Source organism: Sorghum bicolor, chromosome 4 (assembly GCF_000003195.3).
Source record: "Sorghum bicolor cultivar BTx623 chromosome 4, Sorghum_bicolor_NCBIv3, whole genome shotgun sequence".
In the NCBI taxonomy this organism is placed as follows: Eukaryota; Viridiplantae; Streptophyta; class Magnoliopsida; order Poales; family Poaceae; genus Sorghum; species Sorghum bicolor.
Genome location: NC_012873.2, coordinates 65,238,321 through 65,264,472, shown reverse-complemented (window position 1 = coordinate 65,264,472; position 26,152 = coordinate 65,238,321). Strand labels below are relative to the sequence as shown.

At 43.5% G+C, this 26,152-nt stretch overlaps 4 protein-coding genes across 6 annotated transcripts; 3 read left to right on the top strand and 1 right to left on the bottom strand.

Moving 5' to 3' along the window:
* LOC8081934 (ubiquitin-like protein ATG12) lies at positions 633-3,132 on the top strand. Its single transcript, XM_002454605.2, has 5 exons — positions 633-942; positions 1,055-1,113; positions 1,989-2,057; positions 2,139-2,201; positions 2,748-3,132. Exons 1-5 carry the CDS (start codon positions 918-920, stop codon positions 2,805-2,807), a joined length of 276 nt encoding a protein of 91 aa, XP_002454650.1. The 5' UTR covers positions 633-917; the 3' UTR covers positions 2,808-3,132.
* Positions 5,335-9,080, top strand: LOC8081933 (replication protein A 70 kDa DNA-binding subunit A). Its single transcript, XM_002454604.2, has 2 exons — positions 5,335-5,823; positions 7,082-9,080. Exons 1-2 carry the CDS (start codon positions 5,543-5,545, stop codon positions 8,757-8,759), a joined length of 1,959 nt encoding a protein of 652 aa, XP_002454649.1. The 5' UTR covers positions 5,335-5,542; the 3' UTR covers positions 8,760-9,080.
* Positions 9,409-15,069, bottom strand: LOC110434400. Of its 3 annotated transcripts, none has more exons than XM_021458336.1 (9): positions 14,664-15,069; positions 13,177-13,303; positions 12,888-13,056; positions 12,624-12,685; positions 11,483-12,430; positions 10,684-10,797; positions 10,221-10,472; positions 10,084-10,140; positions 9,409-9,958 (listed from the first exon to the last, which is right to left on the bottom strand). In XM_021458336.1, exons 2-9 carry the CDS (start codon positions 13,276-13,278, stop codon positions 9,782-9,784), a joined length of 1,881 nt encoding a protein of 626 aa, XP_021314011.1. In that variant the 5' UTR covers positions 13,279-13,303; positions 14,664-15,069; the 3' UTR covers positions 9,409-9,781. The 3 variants fall into 3 exon arrangements, with proteins under 3 accessions (XP_021314011.1, XP_021314010.1, XP_021314012.1); XM_021458335.1 differs by having other exon boundaries at positions 13,177-13,343; positions 14,664-15,067; XM_021458337.1 differs by having other exon boundaries at positions 9,409-9,955; positions 13,177-13,343; positions 14,664-15,063.
* LOC8081932 (protein BIG GRAIN 1) lies at positions 19,951-20,907 on the top strand. The gene has a single exon (XM_002454603.2). The coding sequence runs from the start codon at positions 19,951-19,953 to the stop codon at positions 20,905-20,907; it is 957 nt and encodes a 318-aa protein (XP_002454648.2).

Here is a 26,152-nt window from a genome sequence, read left to right as displayed (position 1 = left end):
AGTGTGACCTGGTTTTTCTTTTGGTTTGCGATGTCAGAGCTCAGCGACAGCATTTCTCGTGTCAGGTGCTTAACTAACCTCTCGATCTACGGGGGGGTCGTACCAGTACCAACAGGCTCGCACCAGATCTGGAGGCTGTAGTATCTACGAACTCTGCTGCCCAGCTCAGGTGAGCATAGTTCTCGTATGCTGCTGCTGCGACTGACACTTGCACAGTGTCTTCACGCCTGTCAGCGATGCCGATGCACACGCTTCAGTTTTTGCTAGTAATAAAAGTCTCCATTAGCAACCGATCCATACTAATAAAACATGAAATGTTCGGTTTGCTGCACGCAATCTGCCCTGATTTTATGCCGATCCTCGAGACTAACTACTGGTCCCAACTGCTCTGCAGCGCTCGTAGTGTCAGAACGCAGTACAGTATTCGATTTCAAGTAAATCTTGGGCCTAGACGGGCCGAATCGCACACACACCGCTATTACTATACGAGTCCCTATCAGTAAAGGCCCTTTCAGGCCCAAAACTCCAAAACGAGTTCTGAACTGCTGACGGTGTCTGTGTGCGATTCGGCCCAACTAGGCATGGCCGATCGGAGTTTGGGCCCGTCTAGGCGCTCGGAGTTTAGGCTACGCACGGCCGACCTGAACACGCACGTGGGCACGGCGAACCAGGCGACATCCCCGCGACTACGCTGTCTCCGGCGCCGGGTTCCTCGTCGCTCCTCCTCGCGAGGCGGCCGTTCCCTCCCCGGGCGCTGAAGGCCGTACCAAGGAAACCTGCTTCGAATTGAAGCGCGGGCAATTTAAGCTGCCCTGAGTAGGGCCTAGGTAAACTTTCCGGTCTTTCGCGATTCCAGAGCTCTGCCGCCGACGAAACCACCGGCTCGTGGTAACCTTGTTGTCGTTGGAGGGATCCAGATGGCCGCGGAGGTGGATCAGAAAGGTCCGCGCAAACTTCTGCTACCCGTTCTATATGCCTTGTTAGTTGTTATCCTTTTCCTCCCCTTGTCCTCTGTCGTTTGCTGACCTCTATACTGCGTGCTACGAGATTGCAGTGGTGGTGCACGTGCGGTCCACGGGTGATGCGCCGATCCTAAAGCAATCCAAATTCAAGGTGCGAGTTCTGTCCTCCCGTGGACCAATTATTTGTTTCCGCTTGCAGTTCAAGATCTGATACTCATAGCTGGGAAGGTAGGGTTTCGTGATACGACTTCATAATTGGGGGGTTTCTCTTCCAAGCGGATGCTTATTTGGACTTCGGATATAGTTGCTGAAAACCTTTGCTGCACTCGAGTTGGCGATGCTTGTGCTGATAGTGAATTCGTGAACTTGAGCTGTTTCAGTTTATGCTCCAATGAACAGAAACTGTTTTTTCAAGGCAATTTAAGTCTGAATTGTCGATCCATAACACAGGTTTCATGATTTATTATAACATTTTGCTCACGTTATTGACAAAAGAGCAGCAATTGAACATAGTATCCAGGAGGAGGTTTATTGGCTCTCAAATATGTGGAGTCAGTATAACAATTCTTAGATTCTTACACATTGCAGTAATCTTATATTGGTTGTAGAGGGGGAGAGTGATTTTCGCTACAAATTTGAGTGCTTGGTTATTACATAGTCCACTAATAGAATGCGAGGAAATAACTAGATCCATATAGATTGTGTCGTGTTGTACTAAGAGAGAGTGAGTTCCATGTACAAATAGTTGCTTAAATGCTTCTTACTGGTAGTATTTATTTTTCTCTTTTGTGAAAAACTCACTGTAATCTTTCTCTGGTTAGTCCTCTAGACATGATCTTTGCCTTATGCCAGTATGCCACTAAGTAAACCTTGGCACAATGATTTAGTTCGACTAGTTAATTTCGTTAAATCCTCTCATCATCAACTTGTTACTGCAGTCTGTCCCTGAAATTGGCTTAAATGACATTCTCCTTTGTTTTCACACCTTGAACCTGATTAAGCTGTTATTCATCTATCTCGTACCAGATTTCAGGACGAGATAAGTTTTTGAAGGTCATAGAGTTTCTTCGCCGACAACTTCATCAAGATACACTGGTAGGAATATAATTGTCAGTTCTATGAGTATTTAATCTGTGACATTGGAATTTACTGAGTTGTTGTCTGTCTTGCCAACAGTTTGTCTATATCAACAGTGCATTTTCGCCAAACCCAGATGAACTGGTAATTGACTTGTATAATGTAAGATTCTAAACTCATATGTACTTTTACCAAGCTTTACCTTAGAAATTGATATATATGCATACATTTTGTTAGATAGGCTATCTCCATATGTATCTGTACCACTTTGTTACAACTTGCAACATCAAAACTTAATTTTCTTTTAGTAATTTGTTTCCATATATGTTCTTTGCTCTATAGACAAAGTCTTGGATAAAAAAACTTGGGCCCTTTGTCTTGTGATGAAGCAAGGTTTTATACTAAACATTCATAGAGCATTCCCCTCTTCCAAACTGTCTGCTCATGATTTATTCATTTTATTGATTCACATACGTTTTCAATATCAACCACCGTGACTCCTGGCATGTTTATTATATCCATCCCTGCCTGTTAGATTGGTGTCTATTACATCTGCTTCATAATTTGTTGATTTAGTACAGTTTCATCTGTAAATAGTGGACACCTAAAGTGCTGGCCTTGATTACAATTTGTATGTTTACACTCGTTCTGTTTGTATGGCATACGCCCAAAGAAGGCAGCTAACCATCTTCTTACATTACACTGCAGAACTTTGGAATTGATGGGAAGCTGGTGGTAAATTATGCTTTGTCAGCAGCATGGGGCTAAGGCTGAACTTGCAGTAAAATGGAAAAAAGGAGACCATTCTGCATGGCGATTGTAAATCACATCTAGTTTTAGTGTTAGTCATACACTGTAGATCTCTCTATAAAGCTTATGCATATTTTATCATCACCAAAACATATTTTCCTCCTTCCAACGATTCTACCAATGCTGCTCAATACTGTTCCACACGTGACACACCACAGTCGATGCTCGTGGTAATCGCTTTCTGGTTTGTGTAATGCACCGATGAAGATGGTGGGGTGGATTGGATGAACTGGAAAACTGCTTTAACAGCTTCACAATCTCCCTAAACCCTCACTCTGTCCTAGAGGCTGTGTTTGGTATGGCTCCCAATGGCTTCAGCTCCTCAAAATCACCATAACGAAACTGTTCATCACTTGAGAAGAGGATCCATGCTAGGAGCCTGCAAGAGCTGTGCGGCTGTGCCAAACACACTCTTATAGTGTTTTCCAAAAGAGTGTCGTTTTAGAATTTTAGATATTTTATTTGATTATCTGTCTTGTTTAAATTTTTTACATAAATATTATATATTTTGTTAGAATCTATTTTATCATTAGAGATACTTTATTAATGATTATTTATTTTATAATTTACAAAAAAAATTTGAACAAGACGAATAGTCAAACATGATGTAAGTCAAAAATGTCACTCTTTTAGGATGGAGGGAGTAGGGTCTTGTTTAGTTCTAAAAAATTTTGTAAAATAGGAATAGTAGCAATTTCGTTTGTATTTGACAAATATCATCCGATCATGGACTAACTAGGCTCAAAAGATTTGTCTCGCAAATTATAGGTAAACTATGGGGGTGTTTGGCACTGTTCCACGAACTCTGCTCTACAAACTCCACCATGGAGTAGCTCCACACAAAACTGAAGTTCGTGGAGTACCTCTTTAGGTGCTCTTACAACTCCACCATTTTTTCTCGAACTGAGTGCGTGGAGCTGAAACTGTTTGGCTGAAAAACGTGGAGCGGAGCTGAAAAACAGGGAGCAGAGCAGTCCCAAACACTCTCTATATAATTAGTTATTTTTTTATCTATATTTAGTGCTGTATGCATGTACCGCAAGATTTGATGTGATGGAGAATCTAAAAAATTTTGCAAAATATTTTAGGAACTAAACAAGGCCCGGTGAGATGCGAGAGCTAGGCCGTGTTTAGTTCATGCACCGAAAAAATTCGGAACACTGTAACATTTTCGTTTGTTTGTGATAATTATTGTCCAATCATGAACTAATTAGGCTCAAAAGATTCGTCTCGTAAATTTCGACCAAACTGTGCAATTAGTTTTTATTTTCGTCTATATTTAATACTCCATGCATACGTCTAAAGATTTGATGTGATGGAGAATCTTGAAAAAATTTAGATTTTGGGATGGAAGTAAACAGGGCTCTGCTAGCAGGGCAGGTGCTGTTGAGGGTTTGAAACCGATCGGTTCCTTGGGTTCCGTACCGTGTATTTTGCAGAGGTGATCGAGGAAGTGATTGGACGGGGTGTTAAGTTTAATAAATATTATAGCATTTTTGTTTTATTTAGCAATTAGTATTAATTATAGACTAATTAGCTTTAAAAAGATTTAGCTCGTAAATTATTCTTTAACTTTGTTTTTAATTTTGTAAATAATTTATATTTAATGTTTCATGTATATATACAAATATTCGATGTGATAAGCGGTAAAGTTTACGGGCCCGAACCAAACCGGCCTTGACATCATATTCAGGGCTCAGGATTTGTTGCATGCTCCATGCTCGATGCTTAGAAAGTCATGACTCGTGTTTGAGGTTCCACTTCCACATCAGCAAGAGTGTAGTAGCAGATCATTCCGGCCTTATTTAGTTGGTGAAATTTTTTGGGTTTGACTACTATAGTATTTTCGTTTGTATTTGATAATTATTTTCTAATCATAGACTAACTAGGCTCAAAAGATTCGTCTCACAAATTACAGATAAATTATACAATCAGTCTTTTTTATCTATATTTAATGCTCTATGCATGCGTTCAAAAATTTAATGTGATGAAAAATCTTAATTTTTTTTAAGATTTTATGGTGAAGTAAACAAAGCCACAGTTGCGCGAGTTCAGGCCTTGTTTAATTTCATTTTTTTGCAAAATAGGCACTGTAGCACTTTCGTTTGTATTTGAAAAATATTGTCCAATTATGAACTAATTAGACGCAAAAGATCCGTCTCGCAAATTACGGATATATTATGCAACTATTTATCATTTTTATTTATATCTAATACTCTATACATGCACCACAAAATTTTATGTGAAGTGGAAGAAATTTTTTGCGAAATTTTTTGGGGCCTAGGCCTCATTTCTCACCGCGCCGCCTTCCAGCCTTCCCCTTCCACTGCCTTGTACTCCGTACTACTCGTAGCTCGGTCCAGAACAGCTGCGGCCTGCGCACCCGTGACGTCAGCGCACAATAACATCCGTTCGATGCGCCCATCGTACTTCCGATCCGACGGCTACTTCTATCCAAGCATCCGCCATCAGCGTGTGACGTTTCCTTCCTCCGGAAGGAGGCGCGACGCCATCGAACCGCCTCTCCCGTACCGTACTAGCCCCTCCCCCATTTCAGCCCTCATCTCGAATTCTCGAACGCTCAAATCAATCAATTTCCTCCTCGCCTTCGTCGCGCACGCTTGCCGTCCAACAGCTCCCACGGATCGAGGCGGGAAGGAGGTGGGTAGGGTCACCGTCGCTCCGAGCCTGCGATGGCGGGGGCGAAGCTGACCCCCAACGCCGTGGCGGCGGCGATGGCGGGGGACACCAACCTCAAGCCGGTGGTGCAGGTCGTCGACCTCCGGAGCATCGCGGTCACCGGGGGCTCCGGGCCCAGGTTCCGCGCCATCATCTCCGATGGCGTCGCCACGGGGCACGCGCTCTTCGCCTCGCAGCTCTGCGACCTCGCGCGCTCCGGCGTCGTCCGCCGCGGCTCCGTCGTGCAGCTCCTCGACTACATCGTCAACGACGTCGGCCCCCACCGGAACAGAAAGTATATCACTCCTCTCCTTGCCACCCCCCCTCCCACCCGACTGGATCGAGGCGTGTTCCATTTGCGTGCGCTTTGGTGGGTTTGGTTTAGGGTTCAGGCCTGCGAGGCATACGAAATTGGGTCCAATTTGTTCGTTAGCTGCGATTATGTACTTGTTAGTTCCATCTAGTTGGTGCGTGAGAGTTGCATTCCGTTGGATTGGCTGTTGGCTTATGGCTTGGCCTGCAGTTCGAATTGGCAGCGTATGTATTCACGCATTCCGTTAATGTTTGGTTCAGTGAATCTGTTTGCGCCATCATTTTAATTGGTCGTCATGAACGGTGTTGCTGATATTCTTGCCTCTTACTTTTTTTTTGTCAGAAATATACTAAACCACCATAATAGTTATGTAGTTATGTTCCTAACCAAATTGATGCTCACCAGCCATGAATGGATCAGAATTTTCTTCTTTGTGGTGAAAACTTAGCATATCTGTGGTTTGGTATTTAGGCCTTGTTTAGTTGGAGTACGAAAATTTTTTGGCTCTCACATCGAATGTTTCGTAGGATGTCGGAAGGAGTATTCGGATATTAATAAAAACACTAATTACATAACTCGTTTGGAAACTGCGAGACGAATTTATTAAGCCTAATTAATCCATCATTAGCACATGTAGGTTACTGTAGCACTTAAGGCTAATCATGGACTAACTAGGCTTAAAAGATTCGTCTCATGATTTCCAACCAAATTGTGTAATTAGTTTATTCTTTTATCTATATTTAATACTCCATACATGTGTCTAAAGATTCGATTTGATGGGTGAAAACTTTTTTGGGGTGGGAACTAAAACAAGGCCTTAGCTGTGCAGCCAATGTTGGTTTATACTTGCCTCTCAATATTGTTTTTCAGAATAAGATAATTTGGGATAGTGGTTATGTTCCTAACCAAATTGGTTCTCACCAGCCATGAATCAATTAGAAATTTCTTCTTCATGATAAAAAAAGGTAGCATCTATCTGGCCTTGCGACTAATGGTCAGTAGCCACATATGTCCATTTAAAAGGTGAGGCATTCCTGTGTGCGCCAGTTTTGAACCCTTCGTTTTGTTATGCATTGAATATTTTCTAGGCAGCTGCCATGTTTGGAGTCAATTAGGTTCAAGTTTGTTAACCCTGTCATGTGATGTGATTTGATCATTGTACTTTACTTCTTGTGCTGTGGTTGTGCACGGATTTTCAGGCTTCTATTTTGCTCTTCTAATAAACTGATTGTTGTCACAGGGCTATTGTTATTCTCAACTTGGAGGTTCTTGCTGCAGAGTGTGAGATTATTGGAAATCCAGCACTACCTCCTGATTCTGGAGATTCTAATTCCATGAGAGCAGACCAGTTTAATGGAGCACTTCAAAATGGTTCAATAGCAGGGACTGCTTTGAACAAAGTGGCAAGGCCCTCTGACAATGCTCAAGTAATCCAGAGATCAATGGCAGGGAACTCTTTGAACATGGTCCCTAGGCCAAGTGAAAATGCACAGGTCTTCCAACCAACAGTTCAGCCATCCTATCGCCCTGCACCCAATTACAGAAACCATGGCACAATCATGAAAAACGATGCTCCTGCTAGAATAATCCCCATATCTGCTCTAAATCCTTATCAGGGCCGCTGGGCTATCAAGGGTCGAGTAACTGCCAAAGGAGAGATCCGCCGGTACCATAATGCAAAAGGTGATGGCAAAGTGTTCTCTTTTGACCTGCTTGATTCTGATGGTGGTGAGATTCGGGCCACATGTTTCAATACTCTTGTTGATCGCTTCTATGAAGTTGTGGAAGTTGGTAAGGTCTATGTGGTATCTAGAGGAAACTTGAAACCCGCAAAGAAGGACTACAACCATCTGAATAATGAGTGGGAGATTTTCTTGGAATTTCAGTCAACTATTGAACTTTGTCTTGATGAGAACAGTTCTATTCCTGCCCAGCGGTTTAGCTTCTCATCTATTGATAAAATTGAAGACTCAGAGAACAATGCTATTGTTGATGTCATTGGTGTTGTTACATCTGTCAACCCTAGTACTACAATACAGAGGAAAAATGGTATGGAAGCTCAGAAAAGGACCATCACCCTGAAGGATACGTCGGGTCGTAGTGTTGAGCTTACCATGTGGGGTGACTTCTGCAACAGAGAAGGCTTACAGCTGCAAGAAATGGTTGAATACGGGGTGTTTCCTGTACTGGCTGTCAAAGCTGGAAAAGTCAATGATTACAGTGGGAAGTCTGTTGGCACAATTTCTTCATCTCAACTCCTCATAAACCCTGATCTTGCTGAGGCTCATTCTCTCAGGCAGTGGTTTGATTGTGGAGGAAGAGATGCTTCTACTCAGTCCATATCCAGGGATTTTACTCCTTCAGCATCAAGGAATGAGATCCGAAAGACAATAGCACAGATAAAGGATGATGGTCTTGGAATGGGGGACAAACCTGATTGGGTCACGGTGAAGGCTACTGTTACATTCATCAAAACCGACCCCTTCTGCTACACAGCTTGCCCCAATGTGGTTGGTGACAGGCAATGTGGTAAAAAGGTGACAAAGTCTGATTCAGGCAACTGGCTATGTGACAAGTGCAATCAAGAGTTTCCAGAGTGTGATTACAGGTATCTCCTGCAGTTGAACATTCAAGATCACACGGGAACAACTTCTGCAACAGCATTTCAAGAGGTTGGACAGGAGCTACTTGGTTGCTCAGCGCGAGAGCTCAACATGTTTAAAGAGAATGAAGATCCTCGCTACACAGCTGTCTTGATCCATTGCTTGTATCAGAATTATTTGTTGAGGCTAAAAGTTAAAGAAGAACAGTATGGCGATGAACGACGAGTGAAGAACACTGTGGTCAAGGTGGAGAGGGTGGATCCTTCGGCTGAGAGTAAATTTCTGCTTGATTCCATTTCAAGGTTTATAGTATGAGAGCTTTATTCTTACATCTCTCAACTGCTGGTCCATGTGTTGCTCGCTTAGAAGTGGTATAATTAGTATCTAAGTCTCCCTCACGCCCGGTGGTTTCTTTGCGAATAGAATTTTATCATTCAGCAGTAGAGTTTTCTCCCCTTTTTTGTCTGCCAGATACCTGCAGCTTGAAGCTGTGCTCTTTCCTAATTAACTGAACGCTTGCAACTGTAGTTATGGAAGTTCTGTTTAACTCGGCTACTTTGTGGTTACTATTACTTTTGTTTAGTTGGATGTAATCAGACATTTCTATCGCTCCAACAGTGCACATGAATCAAACCATTCATGCTCCGGAGAAAACGTTGTCTTTTGCCAAATCAAATTATAAAGCACAAGCCGAAACCAGAGAGCTGTATTGACAAGGGAATCAGGGGTTCTCATTGTAATACATCGCAAATACTCTCTATCTAAAATTATAAGATGTTTGACTTTTAATCCTAAATTTGACCACTTACCTTATTCAAAAATTTTGTATAAACATAATTCAGTTTAAGTCATTCATGAAGAACTTTTATTAATAAACAAGCCACGACAAAAGAATTGATACCTTACTTAAATTTTTGAATAATACAAGTGATCAAACTTGGTATTAAAAAAGTCAAATATCTTATAATTTAAGATAGATAGTACTTATTTTGGTTCATTTGGTTCAATATTGCCGCGACAACATTCCATTAACTCTCATTTTCCTCTTCCTAGGTAGGTTTACATGTGCTCTTAAAATGATGTCCTCCTGACGCGTTCGTTAACTGGTGCTTGTGCCACAGAGACGTCTGCCCTTTACAAAGATATAGCAATATTTTCTGGACGTCTGATTTACACATGTTCCAGCAACGTGCATTGAGCGTGTAGCGAACAATACGATGGATAACGTGGCTACACCAACTATGTATAATATTTACCCATATATACCACATCGTCCAGAAGCGTACACCTAACTAACTAGTGCTTTCCTTTTACCCACTATATCTGCATGACACGGATCACAAAAAACCTGACCCTTTTCCCTGTAGAACCTTCCTGTCCTGTCCAGAGAACTTGACGGGGGCTGTGAAGCCACCCCCTTGCGACTGCAGCTCGTTTAGCTCCTTCACTCGCAACAAAATGGATGGTGGTATTGGTATGATAGAAGGGTTAATCTTCCGCGGACAGGCACCCTGCTAAGAGGAGTTGAAGGCACAATCAAACATCAGGAAGCAAATAAATGCAGGATAAACGATAGGAATAGATAAATAAATTAATAAATAACGATGCTCATGTGCCTTGAAAAGGGACAGGTGATTACGTCTTTTTGTGCCGGAAGCTGTGTCTTGGTTGCTCTGATCAGGTTACGCCATTTGTCCTGAATAAATAGAAAGTTTCAATGTTTGATTGGAAAATGAAATCGCAGTGAGTAAATTTCAGCTGTACAAGCAAATGCACCTTGAGATCCACTGAAGTGCGGTAAGAATATGAGGCAAAGGACAGTTTTCTGATCTCAGACCACTTGCCAGCTCCAAACCGAGCCACACCATCAACCAGCTTCACGACCTCACACAATGTCCATGCTCGATGATGCTTCCGCGTTAAACCCCGGTTTATTTTAGGTTTGGCAACAGCACTGTAAAGCTTTGCTTGTAGGTTCCGAACCCCTTCACTATCAACTGCTTCTATATGCCCTTTCTCAGAACTTACCTGGCAGTGGGTTGAGAAGGAAAAACGAGTTAATACATGTGCAGAACATGGTTGAGAAGGAAAAACGAGTTAATACATGTACGGAACATGCAAAACTGTAACAGCCAATTTGTTGAAGGTATTCAAGATCTATTTCCATTTACTTGCATAGCTTCTACAGCTTGCATTTACTTGCAACAATTTGTAAACATGAAAAAGGCTTATTGTGTACCTTTACTGGAACTTCAGGTGCTTTCCTCAGGTGGTTTCCCTTGTCACCATCTTTCTCCAATATCACCTCAACTGCTGTCTGAATCCCTTTAGGTTCAACCGAGGGTTCCTTATCCTGTTATAAAAGGTAGTGAGAACAAGTTTAGCAAGGAAATACAAGACAACCAAACATGAACAATAAAATATGTTGCAATTTACTACATCCATTTTAGTTTGGAGCATGGCACAGCAAGTCTTTCATACTAATTATGCATAACAAATGCCTACACCCTACACCAAAAAATGCATACAGGAAAAACTCACATGCTGAACCAGATTGGATTTTAGAAACAAAAGATGAATTGATCAACGATTGCTAAATTTGCATAAGGGTTTTAACTTTTAAGGGTAATCAAAATGAGGTAGGTTTTGGATGACGAAAAAAAAAAAGATACCAGATTGGAACTAGGACTGGAATATTGAAAAGAAAGTTCTGTTTTTATGTCTTATTGATGGGTCATGTTGGAAATTACAGAGCTGAATTAAACCAAAAAGCTTTATGCAAGTGATTTTTTAAAAAAACAATGGCAGGAGCTCTGCCGCTCAATTAAGACGAAAGAAATTATGTGCAAGTGATTATCATTCTGAGAAATAAAGCTGGCTAATGGTGCAGTATTAGCTGAAGGCACTTCAATAAAAGAGATAAGAAATGGACATAATTTGGCATCTGTCTTGTTTCATGATAATAATAATAATAATAATAAAGGATCATCAAATTGGGCATAACTGTTAAAACAAATGATTCATACGTAGATTATTACCGCAAATGAAATGAAGTCCTTCCTAGGGCGCCCCCTTCTCATCCTTGAAACGTAAGGAACATGTACACTAAATCCTCCAAGGGTATCCTTTCTAGTAGGATAGATTGTGCCCAGAGAATCAGCCTCATTGAAAGGTGCGACCCGCGGTTTCATTAACACTTCATCATGTGCAGGCCTTTTTGCTGGTGAAGAGATTTTTACAGTGGAGTCATGAGTCTCAATGTCTGATAGCTCCTCTATGTATCTTTTTGTTGGCTTTCTAGTTCGCTTGTTAGTGCATTGCTTGCCTAGCAGATTTCCTTGTGGTTCATCATTATGGATTTGTACTCTTTCAACTCTCTTGGAAGAATCTTGCTGGTCCTCACTCTGATAGTAAGAGCTAGACGGCGAGTCCCCATCGTTTCCTGGATATATAACTAGAGAAGTAGCTCTAAGCCCAATCTTAGATCTTTCATCCATGTCTGATATGTCTTTTTTGGCATCCTTGCCAACAATTTTGTAGTCTTTAACTACACAACCTGAACTAGGAACATCGTATGAATTAGTCAAGCCCATTGTAATCCGTCTTTTGAGCCATATCTTGTCTTTGACAGTAGTCTGCCGGCCAAACGTGGCTCTAAATGCCTCCTGAAGTTCTCTAATAGTAAGATCATCCAAACAGACTTCTCCTCTTAATATGGAAAAATCAGGCATGGAACTATTAACTCCAGAAACAGATGGATCCGTAGATGTGTCGCACACAGGTCTTGAGCAGGCATCAGCCTTGTCTTTTTCAGCACTGCAAGATTCATTTAACACTGTTGATTTTGTAGTCTCAGTTGAAGCATTGTCCTGTCGAGTCACATTGTCCCCTTGTTCTGTAAGCAATTTATCTGAATGCTGACTATGAATAACTCTACACTCTGAGGGAGGACTAAGGGAATCATCCAATGACTGTAATCTGTTTTCCTGTGCAATTATGTGGATCTTCTTAAAGCTGAGTTGACTTGAATATGTACAAAAGTAGTTTCAATTAAATTTAACATTATATATAGGCGAATTGAACGCTCAACTTAAAATTCTACAAAAAAACACTATCTAGTAGCATAAACATATTATGGCAGATAAGACAATTATGGCGAACAAGAGACAAAGAATATACCTCTAAGTCGGCACCCAATTTTTGTGTGTGTACTTCTACAGTCTCCAATTTGGAAGATCCATCTGAACAAGTTTAGTAAACAGTAAACATCAGACGAAGTCAAAGAAGTTGAATTAAATATTAATAAAGGAATCTTGTCAAGTTCTAGGCTAGCAGGCAGTATTCCAATGAGACAGCATAAAGTCCTGTTCTATAGAAGTGATACCCAAAATAAAACATGTAACAAAGCAGTAGTTCATAGCTGAAAAACTCTATTGGCATCACCTTCCAAGTCAGGCTTCTTCAGTAACATGCAGTCATTGTTGAAAAACTCTTCCACATGGCCTACATCTTCAATAGAAGGAAGATCAACCTTCTCATCATTATGAAGGAAATGTTCAAACTGCAAAACATCATCCTCTGTAGCAGGAACAAGTGTTCCATCACCTTCAACCTGAACATATTTAAAGCAAGTGTTTCTCAAAAGACTCAAGTAAGCAACTAGCATTGTCCTGCTATGTTTTTTATATCGACACATGTGACCGGCAAAGCATATAATTAACTAAGAACTTACCCGAACTAGCTGATAAACCACAGGATCAGAAGTGCCTTTCTTTTCAAAGTCATTCTCTTCACTTTTATTAATTAGAGTGCCATGTGAGTTGTCAACTTCCATAGATAAGTGCTAACTTCATCCAAAACTTGTAGCAATCAAAATATGCAAATATTAAAACCTATAATCTGCAAGTGAATTCAAAATTATAAATTCATAGGATTATATGGTGATCAATTTCATCAATCTCAGAACAAACAAAGGTACACAAGGTTATAGCACATGCGAAGACTAATTCTGGGTAGACAAATGAAAAGATGGCATTCTGAATAAAAAGGAGATGAACAAAAGGATGCACTCTATGCGTGGTGTTAGGTCATTGTACATTGGTAGTGATCAAACTTTAATAATTAAAGTACAAAACAGTGAAAGCTTGATTAAGCAATCAATTCTACTTCAGTGTGGATGCATTTATGAATCACTCAATCAAGAGCATAATGTTGAATAGTTGATAAAATAGAATGCAGAGAGAAATCAACATGTTATTACCAAGCAACAAGGATTGTTGCATAATCCTTGTTTCCATGATCTCAATCTTGTGTTAGACTATAAACTTTGTAGTAAAAAGCGAATTCTTGCATTATACCAAAGTCTCGTGCTCTTGATGTAGGTATAGATTAGTTGGGGCAGAACTAGTCAATCATGCATCGTGCAAATGGTACACAAGACATTTTTAGTGAGTTTCTCAGCAACAAGCCACAGAACCAGTTGCCCCTAGATGATAAAATGAACTGGGAGCTAGTGTTATGTAAGAAACCTGTGTCTAGGCAACACTGAGAATAATAGAAGGGAACAAGCCCAAAGCAGAGTCTTTTGCAAAATAAAGCCTATCCAAGTTTCACTGATCACAGCTATGTACCCAAAATAGTAATCCCCACCGTTTAATTCACACTAGAAACCATTAGCCGACTCTAAACCTGTGTAAGAACTAAGAACTCGTACATTGACCATGGATTCCCCATGTTTTTACAACATACTATATACAAGTAGATAAAGAGACCGAGTTATGGAGACGGAGACAAAATCCCCACCAAAAAATACCCAAGCCCCATGAAATTGGAACGATCATACTAAATTGGGACCATACCTTTTTCAGAATTGCTCTAATAACTAGTACTACAAAATTGCTCTGCCAAAACCGTCAGAGTAGCAATTCCAGTACACGGTTAAGCAGAACCGAACCTTTTCTACCTCACACGAAACGCATATACCAACTACAAAGGTTCAGCATAAAAAATATTCGCTGATCCACTATCACATCAAAGCCCTGGAGCAACAAGCTCTGCCAACGCCACACCGCGCAAATTGGGGCGCAAGAACACACCAACCAAAGCAGAATCCGACACGTCCGGCCGCACAGAACCCAAATTGAGCTGCGCGCCGCCTAATCGCGCGGGAAGCCTCCCGAAAACGCCACCAATCAAGCGGATCGGAGCGAAACGACTCACCAGTCGTGATCAGCAGCAGCTCGATGCACGCAGCATTGCCCCTACCGCCAAAAACCGAGGGATCGATCAGGCCTCGCGGCGGGGACGCGTCCCTGAGTCCGCTTCGCTCAGGCAGGAGGGAGGGGGGAGTCCGCTTCGTCGCGATCTAGAGAGGAGGGGAGGAAAAGGCCGGGGCCGTGGGCGTGGCCGTGTTTGCCATCGGTCCCGAAGGAGGAGGAGCCGAGGAGGGTGGTTTCGAAAAGGCAAAGGGGATCTCCCAGCCGGGGGAAGGGTGGCAGTGGCAGAGCCGGCGGGCGGCTGGGATGGATCCGGGATGCGGATCGGACGGCTGGGCGTCGAGGGACGGGCGGGGATGACGACGATATGGATGGATGGGTCGCGGTCGTGCGCAGCGCAGACGGGAGAATGGAATGGGGAAAGGCTTCTGGAGCACGTAAAGATTGGCGGGTGAGTGAGCCGAGCCGAAGCGGACTGATCTTCCGCGAAAATCCGGGGGCGCGTAATGCGTGGTGCGGTATTGTTTTTGTGTCTGCCTGTGCAACGTCGCGTAGCTATCATACGGGATGTTTGGTTTCGTCGGATAAACTTTATCGTCCGTCACATTGAATATTATAGAAAAAAAATAGCTCGTTATTTTTGCCGCTATAGACCGAAATAGCTTGAAAAAAATTACGCCGCTATTTGCGTTCATGCACAATTTGTCGCTAAAGTACGCTAATTACGGTTTATAAAACGCTAAACACTTTGACCTTAGCTCACTATTTAAAACATGGTTGAATATTTAGACACATAGAGTATTAAATATAAATTATTTACAAAACTTAAAATACACCTAGAGAGTAATTTGCGAGACAAATCTTTTAAATATAATTAATCTATGATTGGATAAAAATTTTCAAATAAAACGAAAATGTTACAATACCTGTTAAACTTTACCAACTCCAACCAAACACCCCCGTATAAAAAAACATCACGTAGGGCGTGGAGCAGTTTTTTTTTTTTACTTTCTACCTTGCAGGAAACTGGCATTTTACTTCTTCAGAAATCAAACAATTTTAATTTTAACTAAATATATAAAACATGTTGGTATCATTGATGGTTTTCTAAGCTAGCTGCAACGGGGTGTGCTAAGGCATAATTATTAGAAATGTTGATGTCTTAATGTGCTTACTCGAGACATTCATTTGTAATTATCTCTGTTCTACCGCCTGTTGTTGGTAGGATACTGCACTATGGCTGCTATGCAGCACTAGAACTAACATATGAACATGTGAGCTCAACTTAGTCCGACTTTTTCGTAAAAAAAAGAGTATCTTATTTTGATCTGAGAATAAATTTAAGGTGCACGTTCCCATTACTTGAACTATTTGTGCGACAAAAGAGGACGCCTGACTATAAACTCAGTGATCTTTCTCGAGCGAGGACCTAGATATGTGAATCATGTATTCATCCATCCTTCCTTTTTTCCGGTAATCATTCATTTTCTCTCTCCCTCTCTCCTCTCTTATTCTATCTTCTCTTCCATCTATCTCACTCCCCTCTTCCTTGGTGCAACAAGATCCAATCCAATGCACTGACGACGCATCAATAGCTCGGGCTGCCGAGCACAGGTAGCGCAGCCGGCACAACCTGGTGCCATGGCCCTAAAGCTACACGACGACACAATGTCGCTGCTCCACGTCTCCCACTACTCCATGGTCGTGGACCTCAATTATCCTAGGCTTAGACTTAGTCATGGACCACATCAACGATGTCCATATCCGTGGGCCATGACGTGTGGGAGGTTGCGGCCCTAGTATAGCCATAATGCTCCTATTTTTTGTGTCACCGTGTGAAAATTTCCACCCCCACCATCCTCTCTGTGCTTGTCGTTGATGCACAATGTGCTCAAAATTAGTAGTTGCCTAAATATAGTTTAAAAGGTTTTTTTTGTATTTGCTTTGGTTGTGTTAAGAGAACAAGTTTATTTCTAAGCTAACTCATTAGTGTTAAGCCCTTCTGCAGTCTAAATGGTTTCTATATTTTTTTTGCTAGGAAAAAGTTATCATTGTCGGTGGTTGATATAAAGTTACCGCTTGTGAAAATGTATTTACACAAATGACGTCAGCGGGAATCCAATTTTTGACTGGTCTTTCATATTGATAGTAAAAAAGTACCATTATTTCGCTGATACAACTTCTATCAGTTAAACACTTAATGTTTGAGTGCCCTGTTGTCAAATATGTTTGGAGTATCCTATCCTTCATCTTTGGGGCAACTATTAGATCGAGTTTGTTCACACAGTTTTGGTTGTGGATTAACCGGTGTTTGTCGGGCAGAAAACAGGTGATCTTTGTCAGATTGGCTGTGGTTTGTTGGTCAATTTGGAAGACAATAAACATTGTGTGTTTTGAGGGAAAAAGGATTAAGGCTCCCATTTGAAATTATTTGCCTAATGTGTTCCACACTCATATATTCAACAGAGAAGGGTCCAGTTACAGAGCAGATGGAGCAAGGCGGCGCAAAAGCTCTCAAGATGACGACACTACATTTTCATCATCAGGAGCGAATGGAGGAATGCGACAACCAAATGGCAATTGTATGATGCTTTTCATTCAAAGTGGTCTAGTGTTTTTTTCTGATAGTCTAGGCAATTTAAGATGGCAACGGATCTAGTACAAACTCATCTCCCGTGTAAACTGTGCAAACTCTAATCTGGACCACAAGATAATGATCCAAGGGGCGGGGAGAGATTGAGTAATTTTACACTTAACCGCCCGCTCTTAATCACACTTTTACAAATCTCTCCTTCCACCTCTCTCATGCGCCCCCTTGGATCAACATCTTGCGGTTCAGATTAGAGTTTGCAGAGTTTGCACGGGAGATAAGTTTGCACTAGATCCATTGCCAATTATTATATGTTTTAAGGAACAAAATGACCTCTCTAATTGGTATTTATCCCTCCTGAATCTAAATTCGGATTTGGCCACTACTAATACTAATATGTAGTGTACTGTTCGTAGCTTCACCGATAACTGTAGCAATAAACCAAAGACAAAACATTATTACCTTCTTTTGTACTTCAAGCTAGGCCGTACGTTGTGTGACCGTAAGCAATGCAAGGAGGCTCGGAAAACGTTAGACAGCTTCGCTTGAGAAAACAACCAGCTGGTTGCTGTCAAGAGATCAGCTAGCGTTGCTTAGACCGGTAGGTGCTCACGGTCGCTGGGTTATTGTGTCGTGATCGTGACTTCGTGAGCTCGAGGGCGACTGCTTTGGCGGCGTGTTGGTCGGTGCAATGTGTCTTGGGAAGGAGTTTGTATCACCATCCTCGGGCTCATAAAATCAGATTCGGCCATTATGGCCCAGTCAAACCGTGCAGGCCTGGCCTGATACGAGAACGGCTCTGTGATCGTGGCACCACCTGGCCTCCCAGCAAATGTCAGGTTGCGTGGGTGGGCTGTGGGATGTTCGCGTGACGCGAACTGGCGAAACAGCGGCCGCCGCCGGAGTTCTGCTTCGGGACTTCAGGGCTGGCCGTGCCCGTGCGGCGCGGTGCCACTCCCAGCCCCGTCCCAGGCGGCGAATTGACCGGCGCACGGCCCCTTTTCCCTGGAGTGGGTGATCACTGATCACTGATCATTGCTTCGGCCCCGGTGGAGTTGCGGTCCCACGCGCGGCGCGGCGGCGGCCGTGTGTCCGTACACCGGCGGATTTTGAGACGTTCCAACCGTCAAACGACAGCCTCGCGTCACGTCGCCTGGGGCACTCCACGCTCGGATCGGACAACGGTTACGCACCATACTCGTCTCCATCGTCCGAATACTACACCTACACGCTTTAGTTCGTTCTTGTAGTACGTAGTAGTAGTATACATGTTGATGTGGACAGATCAGAGCAGTAGCCTCCACTCTCCTCTCTTGTAGCTTCGTGACCGAGATGGAGCTCTAAGCCTCTGATCTAGATATGAAATCCGGGACACTGATCATGGCGACGTGATGATCCCGACTAGGCCTTCCTAGGTTCACTGCCTCGCTGGTTCTTGTAAACTATGCACTTTTTTTCTTTTTCCTTATCTGATGTACTAGCAATCAGGGTCATATATAATAAAATGGTTCTCTTTCGTCTATCAGCGCTCTTTATGCTCTGCTATTGGGCTGCACAATCATGAACCGTAGTTACAAAAGGGAGCGCATCATTCAGATGCCTTGAAAGCAAAGTCATCTGTTCATTGCACCAGTACTCCGAAGCGGTGGCCTTTCTACCGTTCTATGGCCCGGGAATCATACAGCTCTGTCCCCAGTAGGGATGTCAACGGAGAATTTCCCGTCGGAGGTTACTGCCCCAAACCCGTCCCCGCGGGGGCAAATTCTCCCCCATCTCCGTCCCCGTGAAGGGTCACGGGGAGAACTTCTGCCCCATCTCCGTCCCCGCTCGGGGATTAAATCCCCGCGGGAATCCCCATCTCCGCGTCAATTATATAAACAACAACAAATCACTTACATAAACAACAACAAATATCCAATAATTCATATGCAAATAACAGCCATTTGTCTATAATTGCCTATTGCATAGTTCTTAACAACACAGAAACAATCACATTGTTCATACATTCACCACAAGTGATTCATCAACTAGAAATAGCAACTAAGAATCCAATATCGAGCATAGGTTTATTATTATCGGGTCTCCACGGGGAACGGGGACGGGGAGAGGCACACCAGACCCACCCCCGTGAAACCCGACGGGGACAGATTTTGCCCCATTTAGCTCCCCGTGGGGAGAGATTTTACCCCAAACCCATCACCAAATAGGGGAATTCTCCGCGGAGAATCGGGGTTCCCCCATTGACATTCTCCGGTATCGTTGTCACCTCGCTACCTGACACCAGTACATGCCGATCTCTCGTACACACACTATCAGAGGCTGCGATGCGAGGCCGTAGTACGCCCCCACTCAGCTTTCCCTGCACATGAGCGGCGCAGAAAGCGCAAGCTCCCCGGCCCGGCCGTTGCCAACAAACTCCATCGTGGGCCGCGGGGGGCGACACGAATCACAGAAAAGTAGCCGGAAACTCGAGTGCGGACAGTGTCACCCACCCACCTCCATTCCATTTCCACCTGTGCCCGTCAGCCCGTGTGTGTGCATGCGTGCGCGCCATTTTCCCAGCCCCCCCTGATCGTTCACCCCCGCACGAACGCGCCAGCACCACCACCCAACCATCCACCCTTCCTTCCCCGCGCTGTGTGTGTGTCTCCTCCGGTCCTCCCGGTTCCGGCAAGAGTCCACACGGTCCAGTTCCACCGCCATGCCTCCACACGACGACGACGGCGCCCGCGTCCCGCCGCCCCGGCCTAGCCGGGGCCACCAGCCGTCCTTCTCCGCGGCGCTCCTCGACGCCATCTACCACTCCCTCGAGGCCGACGGCGAGGCGCGCTTGTCCACGGAGGCGCGCCGGACCCGGACGCCGGCGTCGTCGTCGTCCCCGGCGCGGCGGACGCCGCTTCCGAGCCGACGTCGCCCGACGCCCGAGCAGTCGCCGTCCCGTTCCTCGGTCCGGTCACCGCGGCTGCAGAAGACGCCGCGGCCGTGCCGCGTCCGTCCAGACCCGCAGCCCATCCTCCTGCCGCCTCCGCTCCCTCCGCCACACCCACAAGAGTCGTCGACCGGGGACCGCCGGGCTGCGGACGCGGAGAAGAAGAGGGGCCGCAGGAAGAAGAGCAAGGGGACGGCGAAGGCGGCACCGTTCGCGTGCCTCCTGAACGCTCTCCTCTGCAACAGGAGGCCGGCCAGGGCCAGGTCGGTCGACCACACGCCGCGGGCAACGGCCGCGGCGTCGGAGCCGGCGTCGGCGAGGTCGATCCTCTCGTCGCGCGCCTCCCGGATGGAGTCCGCGGCGGCGGGAGGGATCCTGACCCCGGCGAGGCGGGCGGTGCGGTTCTCGCCCGTAGCGACGGTGGTGGGCGACGACCACGGGCACTTGACGGCGCCGACGGGGCTGCGGGACACGGGGGCGGAGATGGCGCGGGCCAACAAGGAGTCCGCGGCGGAGGCGGAGAGGAAGGTGGAGGAGCTGCTGCGCGCGCTAGGCGTGGCGGACGAGCGGGACAGGGCCAAGGAGAGCAGCGAGTCCAGCTCCGACCTGTTTGAGCTCGAGAGCCTCCCGGCGTTTGAAGACAGAGACACCGAGATGCGGCGTTCCAGAACTGCCGCCGGCGACGGCGCCGGGCTGCTGGCACGGCCGCGTCCCCGCGTAGCTGTGTAACGATGATCGTGAACGACTACCTGTGTCGGTGGTTTGTAGTATGATCGAAGAGACAAGTTATGCCCCTTTTACTTTTGGGCCTTTTTGTTGTGATGGTTCTAGCTCTCATAGAACTACTAGGTACATCTTGATGGCAATATTGGAAATGGCTGGTGCTGCAGACTTTGGAATGCTTGCATGCATTCTCGGCTCTAGACTTCTAGATCGTTTCATCTCTGCGTGCAAGTTGAGCTAGGCGCTTGCACTTTACTATGTGGCTTTTTGGGTCGAAACGTGAAAACGTCCTAAAAAAATACCCAGCAGTTTTTTTTTTGGAAATGTATATCCTTAGCACATCTATAGCGTGCTTCCGTGGACAATAGTTGATATGCAAAGTCATACTAAAAAAATAGATGTATACAAACAGTTCACCTTCTCATGAAATTTATTTTATTTGGATTTTTCTAGATTGAGGTTGCATATCAAAATTGCAACGTTCATACATAATCTTATTTTATTTTTTAAAACTTAAAAAATACATATATTTTTCAATTACGGCTTTGCGTAACATTGTTACAGAACTTAGTCAGTGATATGGATGGGTCCAGAAGAAGCTGAATGAACACTCGAAATAGTCGAAGCAAAATTGAGTAGAGGTGAGGATAGGAAAGAATTAGTGCGAAGCAAGCATTAAGACGAGCTAGGATACAAATGGAGGCTGTCAATTGGCCGGCACTTGACTAACAAACGGGCGCTACATTTCCCAATCGCAAGTGTTTCGTTCTAAAGTCCAGCCCAGCCCAGCCCAGACCAGCTCAGATAGGGTAGACACTTAGCCCTTTGTGCTATATTTAGCGAGATCGAGCCCAGCCCATATAGGGTAGGCCGCTCAATGAACCGATTTCGGCAACTAGCAGGCTGCCGTACCTTGTGGGGTGGCCCAACTGTTCCCAGGAGCCCAGAGGCCCCGGTCCGGCTCTGCCTGCGGTCCGCGTCGCCCGCGGCCCATGCTGAGAAACTGAAGCATGGCATTCCACTCTGAATCTGATGTGAAGCTAATGGTTTCCCTGGGACAAGGATTAGCCATTATCCTTGTTACATCACATGTATCTGTAATTCTGTATGACTGTATTCCATTGCCGCTCTCCGTTGTAGTGTACCGCCTGAGCCTGCGTCTTTCAGCAGCAGCAGCATACGCTGTTACAGTTTTTGTGTAGGCCCATCGTCCATCCATCTGCTTTTCTGCCTGTCTGTTCAGAGTTCAGTGCTGAATATACCGTGGCTAATTAACTTTCTCAGAATGCTGAAAGGGTCAAAGGATCCCATATTCCCGTTGGCATCACTTCCTTTTAAAAAAATAGGAATATTTTGAAGAATAAAAAGGAAAGGATTATTCACCACTTGATTTATTACAGGCATATTTGTAGACAGAGACAGGTACTCATCCACTGAGGTTCTTCACATGCACAGACGACCACTCTTTTTTCAGAAGTGGCGATGAGCTGAACTTCTGGTTTTTGCGCCCTTTTCACGGTGAATAATCGTGACTCGTGATGAGAAAACAAACCTTGGGAAAAGGTCGTTTCAGTGGACAGCCGAAGCTTTGCATCCAGGGTACAAGTACACAAACATTCCTGATAGTGATAGGCCAGCTAGTACTGATGCCCTTGTCCTTTGGAAACTGGAGCACCAGCTTTCATGGCTACTGTACCCAGGCCAGTGCTGACTATTCTTGGAAGGAGAAAGGCAGCCTGCCCAGATCTCATTGCCATTGGAGTGGACTGTATCATGAAAGCTAACGGCGCAGGCAACCTTTGGCAGATATAGGAAGCGCTGGGGAGAATTATGCTAGCTACTTTGGGAACCCTCGCAGGCACAGGCACAGGCACAGGCACGCGTGGGCATGGAATATGGAGCCCCCGAAAGCGGCAGGCTAGCTGCGTGCAGATGCAACTACTAATAAAATGTAAGTTGCACGGAGCTATCCATTACGGCTGGACAAGTTGCAGTTTTTGCATCTAAATGGGACCAGCGAGCTCTTCACGACCCTTTGGAGCGTCCTGCTACTATTACTAGTAAGCTTGAGAGATTCTGGCGGTGCTTTTGGGTAGGTGGTATCAACTATCAAGGCTCGGGCACTGCATGCGAAGTGCAATGGGAAGAAGAAGAAGAAGATCCTTTTGGTATTTTTGCATGGCTGCCGCGCATGGGGTGGTGTTATTGAGGCGCCCCGACAATGAGGGGGGTGTTTAGTAAAAAAAATGTAAAATACAAAATGCCAACTACTTTGAAATGATGGAGTGCAAAATAGCTGTTTAGTTCTATCCAAAATGCAGAATTTATTGCCCTCGTGAAGGCCTCTTGAGGACTTTTTGGGTTTAATCCAAAATAGAGAGAATAACCACTTTTTTGCCAAAAAATTTGCATAATGTTTAGTTCCATTATATAAAATGATGAACCAAAATCCAAAATTTTTTTTGGAATAGAAACCCCCTGACTTAGTTTTCCGTGTGAAACCGCCCTGAACCACAGAGAAACTATTAGGGCCATAATCTTTTGTCCACTTGTCGTGTCGAGGGAGGCAAAGACACTAAGAACTGACAAAAAAAATGCAGAAGGAACATATGTAGGGTTATTAGGACGTGTTTGGTGTAGCTAGGCTGAGGCAGCATTTTCGATAGAGAAGTCAGATAAATCGTACCAAACAGCTGAGCAGAAGGAGGTTGTTTTTGAATATTTGAACTTATGAAGGATGAGCCACAACCATTTTTCGTGTAAGGAAGAGGATCTATGATTTGAGGCTCCTTCCTTCCAGCTGTGGCTCCGGTGGTGGAGACACAACATTATTATTACTAACTATATATAAAAAAATGTAATTTCAAACTATAGAGGTTTGACTAAGTTTATATAAAATATTATAAACATTTATGACTTAAAATAGATATATTATAAAAATATATTCTGTGATTATATCTAATAGCACTTATACTAATCATAGATGTTAATAATTTCGATCAAACAAAAACAATTTGATTTATAAAAAAAATCATATTCTCTTTGGACGGAGAGAGTATTTCAACAAATTGAAACAACTTAGGCATATATGACTTGTCAAAAGATGAAGTCTGTCCCAGTTGTGGTACAGCCTACAGCGCAAGGAATAGATGTGGTCCTATAGCCCTCCTTTAATTATTTCCCTTTTTTCTCCATATTGTAAAAGTGGTCCTACTTCTTAATTAGTTATTTCTTTAAATCTGTTTCAACTTTAATTATGTGCAGTGCTACTAATTCATCCATGGTGTCGGCAGTTTTTGGTTATTGCCACTTGCCTTCTCGATCTAGTAGGAGTATTATACTGCAGTCTTGACCGGCTAACTTGTAAGCAATGTACGAATTTGTATATATACACGCCTATATATAGTATTCACCGAATTTATCCTTTTCCCAACTAAATCAGATTCAGCATGAAGAACTATTTTTCAATGTTCTGAGCGATCTCTCCCACAACTACCGAATCTATACCACGCAGAAAACGTTCATGACACATAGTACCATTTTAGCCTCCCCCCCCCCCCCCCCCGAAACAGACGCATATTTTATACATCTCTACTACTTATACATAAGATAATTAACTAATCTAATTTCACACTGTCATTGCCGAGTCTGTGGGTTGCAGAAGCCATACTCCATTCCAAGAGTATTTATTAGTAATAACAAATGTTGCTATAGATGGTAACCCACTATAATAATAAACTAGTGGGACCTAGCCCATTCATCGAACCAGCCCCCTCTGCACTGGGGCCATTGGATGCTCGATCGCCCCAACAAACTATCGGTGACCTCAGGGATGGGCCACTGCCTGACGTTGCCAATTGGAAAATTGGTGCTCATGATGTTTAGTGTAAGTTTTCTCTTTTTAATTATCTTGACGTGTCATGTTAACCGTAGTCATTGCTATGGGTACATCAAGTTGAGATGCAGAGTTCTCTCTCCTTTTTTTTTAAAAAAAAAGTCTCATTGACCTGACAATACTTTATCATCAGTATATTACCATTTAAACATGATTCAAATTAAATCGTTAACGTGATTAGACACACATTGTTCTATCAAAACTAGACACACATTATTTGGCTATTGTTTTTTTAAAACAAATATACGTGGATGGCTGGAAGGAAATCATGTGTAGTGTTTCTTTCTAGGTAACTTAACAACTATGATTATAACAATATTCGCATGCCAAAGAACAAGACGGTAAAGTAGATTATGAGGATTGTGTTCTTCTAGAAAAAGTATGCCGAACTTTGAAAAGTTGTCGTGCCATAATTGTATTATGTGCACCAGATTGCACCATTGCATTGTCATTTTATAATTCTCGTCGAGATTAAACAATCGTTATTGTTACAATCAATCTGGCGCAGACAACAACTACCTTTTTTTTAACTTAATCTATTGTATCGATATGAATTGGTCCCCTCTATCAATAAAACAAACAACACTCATGACATCAAATCAAATCTTGAAAACAAACAACAAAATATATTATCTTACAAGAGACATGTGGTCTCTCTATATTTTTTCCCTTAAAATAAATAATTTTCTAATTAATGTAGTGCTATTAAATTCTAACATGCCTTAACATCTTTGATATTCTTTACAACCCATCTTATACTTCTATGTTAATGATATTCACAGATAATAAAAGTTAAATTACATTTTCATTTTATTTCAGGTGGTACAAGAATACAATTGCAGTGTTCATATTCGAATAGTCGTAAAGTAAACTATAAGCATTTTATTCTCCAAGAAAATTACGCTAAAGTTTGAAAAGTCATCATTGTCCCTAGTGCGCTATGTACATCAAGGTTCGCCATTATCAATTTACTAATCTTTTCAAGAATAAGTGACTGTAACTATAATTCATGGTCAGACCACGTGAGGTTTGGTCATAATAATACATAACCTTCTGTATGATTAGTTCTACACGTTTACCAATAAATACTTGATGGATCTAGAATCTATAAATTGTTTTCTCCTCCTAGTAAAACCAACAACCACCTTAAAAAAACAGTTACACCTTCTCTTAGTCCTGACATAATACAACAAAGCCATCAGGGAGCAAAACCATCGGCATCTTCTTCTCGCTACTCTGCTAGTTTTTCCTCCTGCCCCCACTTGCCATAGCAAAAAGTGTCACACTGGATGTGGACATACAAATTAGCAATAAAATAGAGAGCTGTGGGGGCTCCTTGGAACAAGATGAGGGGGA